We start from the raw sequence: 19320 nt of genomic DNA, 5'->3' as shown, positions 1-19320 counted from the left end.
GATGGGGGTAACTGGAACGGCGCAGGTCGGGGCAATCAGGCTTTAGGTGCCCGGTCCAGTTACAGTTATAGCATTGCGCCTCTTGCGCGAATCCTGCAGGCTTCGCTGCATCCTCCCCAGTAGAAGGCTTTGTCTTCCAGGTCAGGACTGTAGAAGAAGCCTCTGCAGGCTTCCCTGCCCAACTGGCAGGGGTTACCACCGGTGGTGCCACCCATTTCCTATGCTGGAGTCCAGTGGTCACAAATTAGTCTGCCAGGGTGGCTACTTCCTCGGAGTTGTCTGGCTTGCGGTCAATGTCCCACTCCCGGACCTCTGGCAGACATCTCTGGTAGAACTGCTCCTTGTGGGTAAGGGCATTGAACCCTTCTACCCACCGAGTACCCCGGTGTATCAGCCAGGCCATAAAGTCTGTGTGGGTGTCTCAAGCAGTCTTGTCTTCCGTCCGGAACCATTCCCGATAGTTCACGGGATTAACTCTGTACCGTCTCAGCAGGACCTTTTTACTATACTCGCAATCCTCACCCTCCTCAGACTGGATCGCCTTGTATGCCTCTTGTGCCTTTCCGTTCAGCTGCGGGGACAGGAACTTTACCCAGTTGGCTGGCGGGAGAGAGTACCGCCGGCACTGTTTTTCAAAGCTCCTCAGGTATCCATCGATATCCGTGGTACCATCTATAAACTTCCCAAAACTCTGGTGAGTTATCTTGGGTAGACGGTACTGAGAGTTGCCCCCGCTGGACACTGGAGATTCCGGGGGTTGAACGATGGACTGCATCAGGTGTATCTAGGCAGGCTTTCTGAACTCCACAAATGAGGCCGGTTGCTCTGCTGTTATTCGCAACAGGCCAACTTTGAAAAGCCCGCCTTTGCTTCACCGTCCCAAGACAAGATCGTCTGGTTCTCTGACTGGGGCTTCTCCTTACAGACGTTCTGCTGTTCTTTGTTCAGCATGGGAGTAGGAGGAGCGACCAATCAGTGGTAATTCCACCGCCAGTCAATAGGACTAGGGGCTCGTCCTTTGGCTGATGTCAGAGGAGGGTGCATGCCAAACCGTCTTGGGATGCCATGTGGGCGGGACATATGAATTGACCAATGGGAAACGTGCCAACATTATGCTGCTTCACCTAGTCAACCCATTGCCACCTACTGGGAAGGCTCCATTGAGTCTGCCAGACCAGAGGGTCCTCCCCGCAGGGGGTTTCTGTTCTCCAGACTCAGTACTCCGCCCTGCCCCTTAGCACCCCGACACCTCTTAACATCCCGTCTCCTCTTTAAACTACGATGTCTATCCAGACTCCCCTGCACCTATATGGATGCCTGGGCTGACTGAATAGACATTTATAGTAAAAGCACAACACATTATAAAACCTATTTTATGAAAGTATGGACCTTGGGGAACTTTATACTTTTAAGGGAAACAGATCTGGGATATCTGGGCTCGAAAACCAGGAGTCTGGAGGACACTGGGCAGCCCCGGTGTAATTCAACCCGCGTACCGGCAAATGGTGCCTGCACACCGGGGCGAATTAGAGGACTACGGGTAACTTTGGCCCCTGAACTCCTGCAAATAAAATAATTGCATTTCGACCCAAATATCCCACATAAAACTTACACACAAGAAGTTTCACGTTTCTAGGGCAAAGGGAACATGTAAACCGGAAAAGCAGAAGTTACTTTATTTTTACATATATAATCCCTGGCCCCTGGCTTTTGGTACTATGTAGCTGCCAGGGACCCCACGGGTTCCGGGATATCCAGGTGGGCTTCACCTTTATTGTATAGCCTGGTTACCCCCTCCCATCACAATGACACTTTAGGATTTATTTACATAGTTAGTATATAACATCGCTTGGATGGGTTTCCCTTCATTCCCAGAGAACGTACTACAGATTACAGTACATATTCCATTACAGATCATTGCAGTACACATCTCATTTAATTCTTAGCCTAAACTGAAACAGCCATGATACATTAACACTTTCACTGCCTTCAGCGGATTGCACAACCCTCCTGCTTCACAAGAAATGACAATCAGCTAACTCAGCCCGAGGCCACCTCTGCCTTTGTATCTCTCATACCATGAGGGCGTTGTAGTTTCGGGAGCAGACAGCTTTGTGCAGAGCTGTCGTGCCATCCCGCGCGCGGAAATCTATGTGGGCACCTCCCAGACACAACATCCGAATGACATCCACAGTTCCTTCCAGCTGTGAGCCCAGAGTCAGGGGCGTTTCTGCAGGGAACAAACAGACAGCACCAATCAATCATGGGAGGCCATTGAAGCCTGTTCATCAAGCAGATAGTGTCAAAGACATGCATTATGTCAGTAGCTGAAAATGCTATCCATTTGCAGCTGTTAAGTGTAAGAAACCTTATTACATTGGATACGAGTTTATAAGTGAAATTACAGCAAGAGATGCTAAAACTGACTTCTAAATAAGGGAGTCAAGTATTTTATTGTTCCATAATTACCTCTATACCTTCATATATCCAGTCCCCATGTAGTGCAGTATGGATGTATAATACTCTTTCATACTGATATTAAAGAGACTGTCTTGTTATTTCAAGAAGCCAATGGGAGGTAATCAAATGTGGACACCTAAATATCAAACTATTTATCAACCAAAGTCAGAGTCGACAAAATGCATCAACCCCTAGATATGGTGTGGCCAACGCCAGTCCTGAAGTACCACCAACAGGTCAGATTTTCAGGATATCCCCGCAACAGCACAGATAGCTCAATCGGTAGCTCAGTCATTATGACTGAGCCACCTGTGCTGAAGCAGGGATATCCTGAAAACTGACCTGTTGGTGGTCCTTGAGGACTGCAGTTGGCCACCATTGCCCAAGATGGTTCTGCAAAGTAGCTAAGGGGTTAAAGTTGCAGCTGGCATATCAAAGTAACTGGCATTAATGTCTTTGTTTTAACACTTGAGTCAAGTAATTATAAAGTGCAATTATGCAATTTGTGAGACATGGTCAACAGTACAGTAGTTTTTCTCTGTTCTGTATGAGACGATAGTGAACATAGGTGTGGCCAGGATCAATACATCACTCTCAAAACAGCTTCCAGGAAGTTTTATCTCTGCTCCCTTAGCAAAACCACAGGAAGAGTAAATCTGATCTACACCCTCAGCCCATGAATGTCATTTTACAGTCTTTGAGTGGCAGTAGAGCTAGTTATCTCAGCTGAATAAGGGGACTGAAATTCGCTGGCTTTACTTTGCTAAAACTTCTTGCTGCAGCGACTGCACATCGACAGACCTATGCATTTCAATGTTATTTCAGTTAGAAAATGTTTGCCCTCCCCAAATGTAAGTATGTGACTGCATCTCTGCCCGTACTCCAACATTTGCCAAGATAAATGACCTCCAGTTTCTGAATCATGATAGTTGGGGTCCAGTCCTTTGTCCAGCAATCTTGCCACTTTCTCAGTAGAGCCATGCTGCACGTATTCCAGGAATTTCTTCAGACCAGCCTGAGGAAGCAGCCAAGCATGTGTACATGTTACTAAGATGCTTCACCTGTATCATACTTCCCCTGTGCCGATTTGCATCATATTGGCAAAAGAACAAGTGATATGCTATACCAGGGGTGCTAAACTCCATTTCCTCAAGCTCCCCCCCCCCCCCCTCCAACAGGTCAGGTTTTCAGGATATCCCTGCTTCAGTACAGGTGGCTCAATCAGAGATTCAGTCTTCAGCTGGGCCTGATTGAGCCACCTGTGCTGAAGCTGGGATATCTTGAAAACCTGGCCTGTTGCTTTGTGGGGGGGGGGGGCTTGGGAGACTGGAGTTGAGCACCCCTGTTCTATACATATAAAAAAAATATCTTCCGCGCAACAAATAAAGTTGTCTTGCATACAGTATATATATATATATACTGTATGAGACTCAGATTGGTACATGACATAAATCATTCACATTTTAGCATTGGTTGGATTACTGCCACCCTGATAAATGGCCCATGTTTTTCATGCTAAACAACATTGCGAGACGATTTATCATTGTTCTTTTTTCCACTGGACCAGAAACAAGACGGAAAGAATGAAAAACTATCTCCGGTAATGTCATGTATTTGTTATACCTAGTGCTGTTTTTGATATGATGTAGATAATGTATGAAACGATAGTGAGCTGCTGCTCCTCCCTCCTCGTGTTCTTCTCACACATACCATGCGAGGGAACCCAGAGTCTGAATTCAATCCAGAGTAAGTGGTCATTTATATCACAGGTAGTTATAGGATTCTTCTCAGTTGAACTGAGTATTTATTTATTTGTAAAATGTTTTACCATGAAGTAATACTTTGAGAGTTACCTCTCGTTTTCAAGTATGTCCCGGGCATAGAGTTATGATGACAAATTAAACATGGTTACAAATACATACTGTAGTTACATAAGTGAAAAGGGTATACAGGCATACCCCGGTTTAAGGACACTAACTTTAAGTACACTCGCGACTAAGGACATATTTTCAATAGCCCCATACCCTTGTGTCCGTACGCTCGCCTCGCGAGTACGGACACTTATTCTGCCCTACAGACCGCCGTAGTAGTGACGCTCTGATTCCCCTCGCCCAATAGGCAAACGGCAGCACGCGCATGCGTCAGCAAGTCCTGAACAGCAGTACCGGCTCCCTACCTGTACCGAAGCATCGATATGTGAAAAAAGGTAGTGCTTCACTTTAAGTACATTTTCGCTTTGCGTACATGCTCTGGACCCATTGCGTACGTTAATGCGGGGTATGCCTGTACATTATATACAAGACATTGCATGCACAGTTAGAGATAATATATATTATAAGCGTTTATAACAGTTACAGACCAGATTAAAATGTGAGACAGCTTTAGTTTTGAAAGGACTTAGACTGGGGGTGGCTGTGAGAGTCTCTGGTAGGTTGTTCCAGTTTTTGGGTGCACGGTAAGAGGAGGAGCGGCCGGATACTTTGCTGAACCTTGGGACCATGAACAGTCTTTTTGAGTCAGATCTCAGATGACAAGTATGTAACAGTACTGCGTTCGTTCATAGATCATCTTACAGCAGCATATTGTTTAGAAAAGAAAATTTAAATATACAATAATTGGGTCCAGAGATCATTTACAGTATTTCTCATTTAAAGGGATGATGTATTGCTCAGCATTAAAAACGGATCCGTTGGAAGACACCCTATAGCCCATTCACTTAAATATGGGCCGGAGACTGTTGTAGAAAAAATTCAGCATGATTTTCTCCATCAGCATTTCCCACTCTTTAGCCAGTAAAGGATGAAAGCTTTGTGCCCTCAGGGTATTCATATGCGCAAAGCAACTCACCTTGGTGTGGAGCTTGGCCAGCTGCTTCTCATCGAGGTTAGTCTGTTTGTAAACTCTTGTCTTATAGCGGAACTGTAAACAAGTTGCATGTATCAGGGACAGAGATGCAAGAATCAGCTATTACAATTAATATTTGCATTCTTGTTAAATAAAGCCAGTATAACCAGCCTCACTCTGATTGTATTGTATTGTATGTCTTTATTTATATAGCGCCATTAATGTACATAGCGCTTCACAGTAGTAATACACATGGTAATCATATAAATAACAAGTCATGAGAATAAGTGCTTCAGACATAGAAGTAACATTAAGGAAGAGGAGTCCCTGCTCCGAGGAGCTTACAGTCTAATTGGTAGGTAGGGCGAACGTACAGAGACAGTAGGAGGGAATTCTGGTAAGTGCGTCTGCAGGGGGCCAAGCTTTATGTATCATGTGTCCAGTATTATCCACAGTGCTATTCATATGCTTCTTTAAGCAAGTGTGTCTTAAGGTGGATCTTAAAGGTGGATAGAGAGGGTGCTAGTCGGGTATTGAGGTGATGAGACCCAAAAGGTTGAAACATCTGTCTGTGAGCAGGTTTACGGTCTATGCCCTTCTTTAACCCAGGCTGTGCTGAAAACGCTGTGTAATGCGGCAGTCATACGTTTATACGGCTACAAATTAAAATGGATTAGAAGCAAAAGGTGCCATTGTGTGCTCATTTGCATGTAATTTCCCAGAATCCCTGGCTGCAGTGGAAGCATTTGCCATTCTTGTGAACAAATTCCAAATTTCCTGGACAGTTTGGGCAAGCTCTGTTTTTTTTAGCAGTATCTGTATGCCTATAAAAAAAAACAATAATTATAAGTAACCCCACCATATATCCCATAGAACACTATTAACTATTGATTAACACAGAATCAAACTGTCCTGGAAATGTAAAGTTGCTCACTTTGAACCTGCCTTTATAGTGGGTGTACTGATTGGCAAGCTTTTTCTAATCCATCCTTTCCGATGGGCCACTAAGCTACTGTATACACTTCCCCTGAATAGGAATGGGAATTATCAGGGGGTGAAGTCCCAAAAGTATTGTTTGCCATGAGTTTCTGCCAAAGTACAATGTATGTCGATACCTGTGATGTGTTTTAGTTGGCTGACAATAAAGCACCTTTTTGTTTGATAAAAGTTTCTGGTGCCCATCTTTTTCCTAGGCTTTCATTCACGCCCAGCCTGCACCTACCCAGCACCCTGCAAAGGCCTGAGCACTGCCATTGTACAGAACTAATCTGATGTAACCTCCTTTAGAGCCGGGTAAGGAGGATTACATCTATAATAAGAAAAGAGAGAGTCTGTCTGTCAGAGCCATAGCTCCACGACAATGAAACCTAGACACCTGAAACTGTGCAGGAATACTAAGGGGACCCTAGGGGTGTGCACCTTTATTCTCATTTAAACTGATTAATTCTATGGGTGATTAAAATGTATCTGGCAAGCAGGTCGGGCAGTGGGTTTTGTACCTGGTAGGCTATGTAATGTATCTGGCACATGACCTCATAATACACATAGCCTGGTGGCAGATAAGGAAAGTCAGATAGATATAAAGTTTAGACAGAAAGCAGACAAAGAAAGAAAGAGAAGAAGTCAGTTGACATGGGAGGAGAAAGCAAGAATTCTGGAGAAGGAGAGAGAGGCGGAAATAATTAGAGTCCTCATAATGTATTCGAGGTCAGTGATCGGATGAAGAGAGATGAGGGGGAGAGAGAAAATAGGGGTAGAGGGAGGGAGAGATGAGGGGGGGGAGAGACACAATTTATTATTAGTAATGTTTATTATTGCAAACCGTGCGAAGCCGGGCTTTGACCATCTAGTAATTAATAAAGTAGCTTCCTATGCTGAAATGGCAACCTGTATTTCTTAATTGAAGTATGTGAAGAAATCAGCCAATGGAATAATGGACAATAAGGTCTTATCTTATGCAACTTCCCTATAGGTCAGGATGTACTAAAGGGATTATACCTGAGAAGACATAGTTACATTATTAAGGATGACAAAATGCAGAATAAGGGCCTTATTCTGTGCGAGTTAGTGTGATAGCTCTGATCAGACTCTGCTTCACGAAAGGACAACATAAGTTTGATACAAGCAGAATTAGAAAAATTATAAAGAATAAAACAAATTATATATACAGTATATATATTATTATTTTTTTTTTTGTATTTATATAACGCCCACAGTGTACTCAGCACTTTACAAAAGAGACAAAAAGCAGTGCATGGAATTATAATACAATAAGTGCAACAAAGTAAGACAATAGGAAAGGAAATCCCTGCCCGGGGAGCATACAATCTCAGTAGTATGTTGGGAGACTTACAGAGACAGTAGGTGAGGGAATAAGTGCAGTAGATGGCAGTGCTTGGCCAGGGTGGTTGGTAGTGACTTGGGTGTGAGATAGTAGCCATGAGTCCAGGATATTGAAATGCTTCATTTGAGGTGAGTTTTAAGGTTTGTCTGAAAGGTGGGGAGAGAGGGTGCTCTGTGTATACCGAGTGTGAGGGAGTTCCACAGGCAAGGACCAGCAAGGGAAAGTGTTTAAGGTGAGACAGAGCAGTAGAGGTGAAAGGGGTGGAGAGGGGACAGTTATGAGAGGAGCGCAGGAGACGAGCAGAGGTATAGCGAGAGATCAAAGCTGATATGTAGGAGTGGAGGGTCTTAAAGGTAAGGAAGAGAACTTTGTAGGTGATCCAAAATGTGATGGGAAGCCAGGAGAGGGATTTAAGGAGAGATGAGCAGAGACTGTGTTGGGAGAAAGTGAAATTATTCTAGCAGCAGAATTTTGGATCGAATGCAAAGGAGAAATGCAAGGAAATGTGTAGGGGTGAAGGAGTTATCTTATGAAATCAAAACAATATTTTAATTTAAAAAACAAACAAATTTTGAAGACAAATAAAATGCTGTATCATGTATAAAGATGTAGTAAAAAATTTAGGAGTGTATAGACATTGTATATGTAATAACATACTGTACCTCCAAATAGGGGACACCTTTTTCAAAGGACTGTGGGTATTCCCGTAGGAGACGTTCTTCATCCAGAAACTTGGCATCTCTTCCATTGGTCGCTGGTTGGAAGAGACCATAGTTAAGGACATCTTTCAGGCTCTCATTCAGGGTGCACAGTATCTGCTGCTTTGCTACCCAGATGGTGGCATCTGGGTTGAATCGGAGGCATTTCTGCAAGACACACAAGGATGGTGTGAGCACGCATGGATATAAAATAAATGTTTTAGGACATATGAACAGCGTTGAGGAAGGTAACAATTTTGTTTTCCTATCCACTTATGCATAATTTTACAAAACTATATTTTGTTGTTTGATGCACCTGTTCAGTTTCTGAAAAGTGTGATCTTCAAGTAAGACAGCAACTTCTAAAATTTGCCATATAATCTACTTTACAAAGTGCCAAGTAAAGTAACGTAACCATTTCATATGTTTGTTTACTTGGTACTTTGTAAAGTAGACCTATATGGTACATTTTAGAAGTTGCTGTCTTACTTGAAGATCACACTTTTCAGTAACTGGACAGGTGCATCACATTATAAATATATATACTATATATATATATATATATATATATATATATATATATATATATATAGACACACACAAAATATTAAAAAGCTTTGCACTGCATCTAATGGTAGTGAAAAACAAACAGACATAGCAAGCTCTTGCCGAAATGCATCACAAGTCTGGCCACCGCAACTAGCCAATCACAAACGGCTTTCCTAAGCAATTTCTGCCACTCAAGAATTAGAACTCAATTAGCCAATCATGCACCTCCGCTGGAAAACAGTACAGTGCAGTGAAGTAAGGGAGTGATACTTTTGAAGGTTCCATACTAGCATAAATAAAACCTAAAAACCCAATGTTACCAAAATGGTGTGTGTGTGTGTGTGTGTGTGTGTGTGTGTGTGTGTGTGTGTGTGTGTGTGTGTGTGTGTGTGTGTGTGTGTGTGTGTGTGTGTGTGTGTGTGTGTGTGTGTGTGTGTGTGTGTGTGTGTGTCAATTAGTTCACTGAAAAAAAGCATAAAAAATATTTTCAGAACTAAATCCAAAAACATATTATTTTACATGTATTGGACTCATTATAACAATAGTTTTACCTACCCTATTTCCTTGATTCTAAGACGCACCTTTTTTCCGATTTTCACATGTCTGAAATCGGGGTGCATCTTAGAATCGATGTATTAAAAAAATACAAAATAAAAAGTGTCCAAGGTACTAACCCCCTCTTTTCACTTACCATGTTTCAGGAGAGGTCTCATGTCAGCGGAGGATGAAGCGGGCAGCGGTGGCAGGAGAGGTCCCACGTCTGCAGATGGTTGAAGATGGACAGAGGGCGGGAGTGCGGCGGCAGGACAGTTCCCAAGTCTGCAGGTGAATGAAGATAAGAAGACAGCAGGCGTGCGGTGGAGGTGGTGGCAGGAGATCATAATAGCAGGAGAGCTGAGCAGGAGCAGAGCTTCATAGGGGAACGGCTGGGGATGAGCGCACTAACCGGAAGTCAGACACCGGTCAACTTCTAGTGTCACAGTTTGCTCCTTCCCATCTGTTCCCCTATGCCGCTCTGATCCTTCACAGCTCTCCTGCTATTATGATCTCCTGTCGCTACCGCCACCGCCACCGCATGCCCGCTGTCTTCTTATCTTCATTCACCTGCAGACTTGGGCCCTGTTCTCCCACCGCACACCTGCCCACTGTCCATCTTCAACAATCTGCAGACGTGGGACCTCTACTGCCGCCGCCACCGCCGCTTCATCCTCCGCTGACATGGGACCTTTCCTGAAACATCGTAAGTGAAAAAGTAATTTTCCTCGATTGTAAGGGCCAAATCGATGGTGCGTCTTACAATCGATGGCGTCTTAGAATCGAGGAAATACGGTATTTATATGACACATGGAGACTTAGTATATGGCTAATGTGATTTTTTTTCTGACATGCCCTCATTCTTCATTCCCTCTCAGATAAAGAGTATGGTGGATACACTGTGGTTCTAAGTAACCTATGAACGTCTAACATTGCTCCACATTCAGGAGAAGTATTGTTCATTCTAGTGTTCAAGAAACAGCACAGGCATCCTACATATAGATTTCTCCATCGCCGTTTCCAAGGAGAGGACAGCTTGTACTCCCTGGTAACAGTTTCCATGGTGATCCGAAGAACACCAAAGATTTTCACTGTTAGTTTAAAAAGAGCCATGAAGGTCTCAGTAATGGAAGCATATTGATGCTACATGCAGTGATATCAGTAAGAATTTTCTTGGACATAACCAAAGCTTACCTTAATCTTGTTTAATCATGGACACGTGAAATCTAATTTTAAACTACTGTGCTAATCAATTATTAACAAAGGATATGCATCAGTTACAAATGTGTATGCATGTCTCAACCAGCTGGTACCACCTGTGCTTCTGTTATTAACAGGTCCTATGGTGTATTAGACAGAGATTTATTGCTAGCCCCTCTATAAGGCTTGTATGGAATCATCAATCATGAAATGTGACCTCATATTCCTTTGCTGGATTCTGCTGCCAATTAAATGGTTTAAGAGGAGTTCCTTAAATCTTTACTTATAGTGGGTGTGTCTACCTTATTTTTCCCCTGCCCTTAAACCAGGGGTGGGCAACACCTGCTCTCAAGGGCCACCAACAGGTCAGGTGCTCAGGATATTCCTGCTCAGCACAGGTGGCTCAATCTGACTGAGCCACCTGTGCTGAAGCAGGGATAACATGAGCACCCTGCCTTAAACCATTCTCTATAGAAAAACAAAAAGAACGATTCCTGCGCTCCTACCAATTAGGCTAAGATAAAATAATATTCTCACCCCAGTGTCAGTCTGGACATCACCTCCATTGAATGGTGGGTGAATGTGTAAGGCTGACAGAGAGATGTATATGTGTAAGTTGTATTATATCCACACCAGGGAATTTGTGCACCCTGATTACCTTTATAGCAAAGGTAAGTATGATACTGGCATTAGCCAGATTTTAATTGCACTACTCACATAAGATTATGCTTTATTTAACCCCTTCAGGGCTTTAACACTTTTTTCACTAGTCCATGGGACAATTATTACATATATATATGGTATAGTGTAGGTACCTGCATTAAACGGGTTGCCTTGATGTGGCATGCAGGCTTACAAATGCTTTGGCCAAAGGGTTTAACCAAATACCCTTTTTCATGAGAATATTTTTTATCTTAGCCTAATTGGTAGGAGCGCAGGAATCGTTCTTTTTGTTTTTCTATATGTAAGGCCTATCTTTTTACCTGCAGCAAACTTCTTTAGGGAGGAGCGCGGTATTATGTACAGTTTTAAACCATTCTCTGCCAGAAGGGCCAGCAACATATTCCAATGCAATGAGCTGCTGGCCTGCATGACAGTCCATGCAACTGAATTGTTTTATATTTTTATTTTTAAAGGGCCAAACATTTACACAAGCACTTTCAATAATTTAGATACAGACATTAGTCATGGAAATGTATTCAACGTAGAGTTAAAAGCACCAGCAAGTAATCAAGTAATCAATGGAAGAAAAAAAATCCCTGCTGGTTTGTTGGAAGATTTTCTTAGACAGCATTAGGATTAATGTAAGTGTATTGGATTTGGCAATTGAGGGTAAGTGAGTTAAGAGAGGGTAGTGGTTATGACTGCATATTTTTCAAGCTATGCTTCATTAATGCAGTAAGTTTCTAGGTGAGACTTTAAGTGGAGCAGAAAAATTGCCTGACAACTGCAGGGAAGAATGTTTCAGAGATTAGGTGCAGTAAATAACATGCTTGATGTGTCAGACAGTACTAGAGGCACAGAAAGGAGACCTAAGTCTTGAGCAGAAGGAATGATAAGGGATCAAAGATGAGTAGAAGCAGAGAATTGTAGATTGTTGAGGAAGAAGAGGGTAAGAGTGATGCATTATGTTCACAGCAGCATTTACAATAAATTGTTTCAAACACTGGTCTATAGATTGCTAGGTGGTTCCCAGTAACTTTGTTGGAGGTCCCCAGAACCCATTAAAATGAATTTGAGATAACGCTCATCTGCAGTTTACAGCGCTTTCTTTCACGGTCAGCACGACATGCTGCTACTGTATTTCCAATTCTAGTCCACTGATTTTGTGTTTTATATATAAAGACAAAAGACTGCCTTATTAAACTAAACCATATACTAACGCGTCATAGGAGATGAAGATACAATAATACTTCACCAGAGAAGAAGACACAGCACATCCAGGTAAGTGATCAACACAAAGGTATATTCGACGAAACAGAGTCCAACATTTCGGAACCACACAGGCATTATTACTTCTGTTTAAGCCTTGTGATTTATTAACACTGCCACATTATTACCGCAAAACTTACCGTAAGCACTATTGAAAACAATGGTAACACGTGAGTTATCTCCTTACCGCATGTAATATTTACTGTGTTATCGTGCGTTATTCCATGTTAATGGGGGTAATAAAACCTGCTACAACTCTATATATACATGTGTTATAAAATACAGTATACTGTATAAAAACTGTATATGTGTATACATGTGTTTGTATTATGAAGAAATTATTTTGCTAAAAACCCGTGGAGCCCTGGATCATCTTTCCTGTTGCTGTATACTTGGATTGCTGCAGATAGGCCATCCTTGAACCAGGAGCTCCGGCATTGTGCGCAAGTATCGCATTTTTGGCATTTATTTGCACTGTTTTGGTGTGCTACATACCCTTGTATATATATATACACATACATTATATACACACGTTGTGTATTTAATAATATACTGAGGGACAGAGCTAATTACAGACTGTGAAGTGTTATGTTAGTAGCGCAAATAATAGGCATAGGTTACAATATTTAACATGGGGCTAAATTAGAACAGTAGAGTTTAAGGTGGGGAAAAGTCATTCTGAGAGTAACGGTGAAAGCTTTGAATTGGAAAGGTTACTATTTGCTTGGCTGTGGTATTCCAAGAATGTATCTCATTCAAGTTTCCATCTATAATGTAAAACATTGCACATGTGGTCAATGTTACATAATAGAATAGAATACAAAGTCTTCTTTGTAAAGCATGATAACTGGAAAATAAAAAAAATAAGTGAGGTAGTTGAAAAATGCTCCATTTTAAAAAGGTTAATTATTAATACTGGTCTGCACATGGGGAAGAGCCCTGGGTAATTGTCTGATTTAGGTTTGATATAAAGCAGTTGCTTATCAGAGCATTACTAGAGTATTGAGAACTCCGTTAAATCGCTACATCAAAATATTTGTATTTTTTTTTTTTTACCGTTTTCTTTTAACCTGGTGTCCTTTTGAGCTGTTGTTATATATTTGACACATGTGATCTAAAACTTTTATCATTTTCAAAAATAACCAGTTATTTGATCGGAAGATATTGTTGGAAGTTTCTATGGTTATATATATTGCTAGTTGTGATTTAGATCCCAAATGCTTAGAAATTGAATGATTCGTTTTGTTTTATTTGTAAGGTAGTAAAATCACAGCATGATGTAATTTCTCTATAGAAAGACTTGGATAAACTGGAAGCTTTGGCAGGTGAGGTTTAATATAGATAAATGAACGTTTATGGAAGAAGCAAGAATAAGCAGGCTACATAGAAAATTAGGTCAATCCTTGATAGAGAAGGATTTAGGAGTGCTTGCAGACAGCAGGCTTAGCAATAGTGCTCAATGTCAGACTGTAGCTGCATAGTCTATTAGGCTATTATCATGCATAAAATAGTATACATTGAAAGGAAGACAGCTAATTTTGCCACTGTATCAATCCTTAGTAAGACTACATCTTGAATATGGAGTACGGTTATGGACAACTTTCCATAAAAAAAACAAGAGCCACCAAATAAATAAAGGGGAGGGAAGTTCTGATTTATGAGGAAAAGCTACGAAATTAGGATTTTTTATATTAGAAGAGTCTAAGGGGTCTATGCAGTAAGTGTCGATAAGGCACTTATCGACCACTTATCGACCAAAATGCCTACTCAGATTCAGTAAGCCTTGATAAGTGGGCGATAACGGCCTGTATCGGCGAAAAAACTTTTGAACAAAATCAAATCGCCGACTGAGCAGCGATAAATCACTTATCGACGCTTTTCTGTATGTTCATAAACACTCGCGATTCTAGTAGCCACGAGTCAGCGATTGTCGCCTATCGCGGCCCTAAAATGGCGATTTTCTCCCCAAATCCAAACGCCAGAAAAAGTTGGCAGATTGGTGGGGAGAAGCGTCGATGAGCGGCGATACGGGACTTAGAAAAAATGTTGCCTTTGTCCTGCTTCTTATTGATGCCGGGGAATCCGGAGCTGATACCCATTAATACCCGCACTGAAAACACCCGGCATGGATCAGATGCTGGAAAAATGCATTTACAGCCCACTTCATTACCTTAGCGGCTAACCGCTAAAGCAATGAAGGGGTTAACCACCCGCGCCAGGCTTATTGTGGGTAGCGTGGGTGGTGAAGGGGGTATTTGGCCCCTAGTGGATGTTTAGGCCTTGCGGGGGGGTTGCGGGTGGACTTAACCCCTTCACTACCCTAGCGGTTAATACCGTTAAGGTATGGAAGGGTTAACCCTCCTGCTACCCACCCGCAAGGCCTAAACACCCATCCTTGGGGCTAATATCCCCTTCACCCACCCCGCTACCAACAATTAAAACAATACAGACACAACAGCCCCCAAACCCACCTCCTAGGCCACAATAAACATAGCAATATTTAATAAACATCAATTCACCCCCCCCCCCGTGCCCCCCATAATGTAAAACCATTATTTATTTTGTAACATACAGGGTTAATACCCCAGGCCTACGGTAGTCCCCGGTAGTCCCGACGGGTGTCCGCAGGCCCCACGGTGCACCAGAGGGGGGTGCCCACAGGCTCTGGGGGTCTCTGGGTGGTCCGCGCTAGGCGCCGTGGGTCTCCAGGTGGTCCCCGCGGGTCACCGTGGGCCACAATGGGGTCCACAGGTCAACCCCCACCACCAAACACATACAGTACAGTAATGGGCTCAATCCTATCGCTGGCAGCAACGTGCTCGCTTTGGGAATGTTGCTATGACAGGTAATGAAGGCGTTCTGAATACCGTGATAGCAACGCTCCAAAAAATGGCGATTTAAATGGGCTTGCGATATTTTTTATGAACCTTTACTGCATGTGGCCCTTAGGCTGCGCTTATAGAGCTTGGCGACAGCGTCGCGATGTCGCTCTGAAACAAATACATTGACTCCGTCGTAAGCGCAACGGAGCGATGAAGCGACGTCGGATCCAAAAATTTTGAAGCCGGGTCTATTTGATTTTTTTAGAGACAGTCGCCACGTGATTGTCTCTAAACCAATCAGAGACAGCGGCCCGCCCCCTTTGGTGACGTCGCTGGCCTTGTCGCCAGCGATATCGCTTCAAATCAAATTATAGCTTTCGCTAGTGGTGACGGCGACGGGTGACTTCATTGGTCGTGTCGCCGTTACTATAAGCGCGGCCTAAGAGTGGATATCATTACTATTTCCAAATCAATTTAAGGTCAATACAAGGAACTTTTCATCCCAAGAACAGTACAAATGACCCTTAAGATTGGGGGGGGGGAGGGAATATTTCTATAAATATATTTCTATTCTTTGACCAAGCGCAGAGGGAGGCGCAAAACGGATTAGAGTTTCACTCCATTCATCGTGTTATGGACTTGTGTCAATAAATATATATTTATTTCAAGATTTTTTGCTCTCCAGCCCTTCTTTGCATTTTATCTATAAATATAGGATAAGTATTTCAGCTGATTAAATTTAACATAGAGTGGTGACAAAAAGTTTGTGAACCGCAATGATAATTACGGAAATTCTATAGTTTTTCCATGATAATTTTCTTGAATCACAACCAGTCTTTCTTAAATATACAATAGGGTTTATATTAACCAATTCCATGTCTTTTGAAACAAAATGATGTATGAATTAGACAAACAATAAGTAATTAAGAGTCAGGGTATGTGAAAAAGTAAGTGAAACTCTGGTTTTATCAGCTAAATTAAAGGGGATAATTAGAATCAGGTGCTTAAATAATTAGGTAGAACTTCAAGTGTGAGTTTGGGTGGCCCTAACTTATATAAAGATCAGAAACTTTGTGAGTTTGGTCTTCACCATACAGGTGTGTGGAATGCCATGATCAAAATAAATATTTGAGGACCTCACAAAAGCAGTTATTGATGCTGATCAGCATAGAAAGGGTTACAAAACCATTTCTAATGATTTGGGGCTCCACCAATCCACTGTCAGACAAATGGAGAAAGTTCTAGAACACAGTCACTCTACCCAGGAGCGATCGTCCTACCAAAACCTCTCCAACAAAGAACCCCTGAGTAACATCTAAGGATCTGCAGGACACTCTCGCCTTGGCTAATGTGAGTTTTCATGACTCAACTATCAGAAAAAGACTCAACAAGAAAGGTGTTCATGGAAGGATAAACAGGAGGAAACCACTGCTCTCTAAAAACAACATCGCTGCCATCTGAAGTTCGCTAAAGAGCACATAGATGATCAACAACACTTCTGGAACAAGGTTCTCTGGACAGATGAGTCAAATGTAGAAAGTTTTGGCTTCAATGAGAAACGTTATGTTTGGCGAAACCCAAACACTACTTTTGAACAGAAGAACCTCATTCTAATCATCAAGCATGGTGGTGGGAGTGTGATGGGTTAGGGCTGCTTTGCTGCCTCAGGACCTGGACGGCTTGCCATCATTGATACAACCATGAATTCTAGAGGACACTGTCAGGCCATCCGTCTGTGAGCTGAACCTGAAGCGAAAGTGGGTCATGCAGCAAGACAATAATCCTAAACATAAAAGCAGATCTACAAAACAATGGCTGGAGAAGAAATACCACATTTTAGAATGGCCAGTGGCAGATTTAACATTATGTCCATTAGGCCGGGCCTAGGGAGGCAGAATTTGGGGGCAGCAAAAATTTCCACCCCCTATTGCTTTTGCCGCGCTCTCGGGCCAATCGGACCTAATGGGAAGGCACTTACATGTGTCGGCCGCCTCCTTTCTACCGACCTCCTGTTCCTTTGGAATCCCAGCATCAAATGACGCTGCGACGTCCCCAACATTGTAACGTGACTTTGCTACGTCAAATTACGTCATGACGTCACGTTTCCATAGCAATGCACCGACGTGCAATGTCACGTTAGTAACGTCCGTGGCATTATTTGACACTGGGATTCCAGAAACCCGACACTGATAATGGCCTAGTCAAAGTCCACACCTAAACCCCATCAAAATGTTGTGGCAGGACCTAAAGTGAGCTGTCCATGCAAGGAAGTTCTCAAATGCCACTGAGTTGAAGCAGTTCTCTATGGAGGAAGGGGCAAAGATTCCTTAAAACCGATGCGAGAGACTGACCAGCAGTTCCAGGAAACGCTTAGTTGAAGTTATTGCTGTTCAAGGGGGTACTAAATCTAATTCACATACTTTGTCACACATGCATATTGAATGTTTCATTATCGAAGTATCGTGTTTTTATATCATTTGTTTGATCAGGTTATTTTTATGTATTATTAGGACTTATATTAAGATCTAGTAACATTTTAGATTTGAAATATGTGAAACTCCTAGGTGGTTCATAAACTTTTTCTCATCACACATTTACACTCCTCCCTCTCCTCTCTCAGCTCTGCTACAGACCCTGAAAACCTGGTCAGGAACTACAACTCTGCCTTGTCCTCCTCTCTTGATCTACATGCCCCGCTTTCTCTCTGCCGCACTCGCCTTTCTAACCCTAGACCCTGGCTAAATTCCCACACGCGCATGCTGCGTTCCTCCACTCGTTCCTCTGAACGCCTCTGGAGGAAATCTCATACTCTCGCAGACTTCCTTCACTACAAATTTATGCTATCCTTTTTCAACTCTGCCCTCTCGCAATCTAAACAAGCCTACTTTTCTTCACTAATCAACATGCACAAGTCTAACCCACACCGACTGTTCTCTGTCTTTGATACTCTACTCAAACCACCCTCAGCTGCCTCTCCTTCCTCCATCTCCGCTCAGGACTTTGCTGACTATTTTAATTAAAAGGTGGAATCCATACGTCAGAACATCCCCTCTGTTTCTTCCTCCCATCCTACACCTCTTCCTAACTCTCTTCCTGCCTTCCTTGACTCTTTTTCCACTGTCTCAGGAAACAGGCTGTGTCGCTGTTGATCACCTCTTCTCCCTCTACCACTTGCCCTCTTGACCCCATTTCCTCCCATCTCATAAAACCTCTTGCTCCTACTATAATCCCTACGCTCACACACATTTTTAACTCCTCCCTCTGCTCTGGAACCTTTCCATCCTCCTTCAAACATGCAACTGTCATACCATTACTCAAAAACAGCAAGCTTGACCCTACCTGTCTTTCTAACTATCGACCTGTCTCCCTCCTGCCTTTTGCCTCTAAACTCCTTGAACTCTTGTATTCTCTCGCATGCTCCATTTTCTCAACACCTATTCTCTCCTAGACCCTCACTAAAATAACTGATGACCTCCATGCTGCCAAAGACAGACGTCATTACACTCTGCTCATATTACTCGACCTCTCTGCAGCATTTGACACCGTGGACCACCCTCTTCTCCTTCACATTCTCCATACTCTTGGTATTCGGAACAAAGCTCTATCCTGGATTTCATCCTACCTCTCCCATCATACTTTCAGTGACTCTTTTGCTAACACCTCCTCCTCCTCTATTGATCTCTCTGTGGGGGTACCCCAGGGCTCTGTCCTGGGACCTCTTCTTTTTTCTCTGTACACACTCTCTCTAGGTACCTAATAACATCTCTTGGGTTAAATTATCACCTCTATGCTGATGACACACAAATATACTTAACATGGCTAAAACAGAGCTCCTCATACTTCCTCCCAAACCTGGCCCTACAACCTCCTTCCACATTACTGTTGGAACTACGATCATTCACCCAGTAGCCCAAGCACGCTGCCTAGGGATCACACT

At 42.8% G+C, this 19320-nt stretch overlaps 1 protein-coding gene across 4 annotated transcripts in view; it reads right to left on the bottom strand.

The window, feature by feature from the left end:
- The window catches only part of SHANK1 (SH3 and multiple ankyrin repeat domains 1), a 278275-nt gene that overhangs the window by 153558 nt on the left and 105397 nt on the right, over positions 1 to 19320 (bottom strand). For all 4 annotated transcript variants that reach the window (XM_075605770.1, XM_075605769.1, XM_075605773.1 and 1 more), the window contains exons 3-6: positions 8311 to 8514; positions 5308 to 5379; positions 3367 to 3475; positions 2079 to 2230 (exon numbers count right to left, since the gene is read on the bottom strand). In XM_075605770.1, the coding sequence (XP_075461885.1) occupies positions 2079 to 2230; positions 3367 to 3475; positions 5308 to 5379; positions 8311 to 8514 (537 nt within the window). The remainder of the gene's footprint in view (positions 1 to 2078; positions 2231 to 3366; positions 3476 to 5307; positions 5380 to 8310; positions 8515 to 19320) is intronic.

The sequence above is a fragment of the Ascaphus truei genome, chromosome 6 (genome assembly GCF_040206685.1).
Source record: "Ascaphus truei isolate aAscTru1 chromosome 6, aAscTru1.hap1, whole genome shotgun sequence".
Taxonomy (NCBI): domain Eukaryota; kingdom Metazoa; phylum Chordata; class Amphibia; order Anura; family Ascaphidae; genus Ascaphus; species Ascaphus truei.
This window is presented reverse-complemented; position numbering and strand designations above follow the sequence as displayed.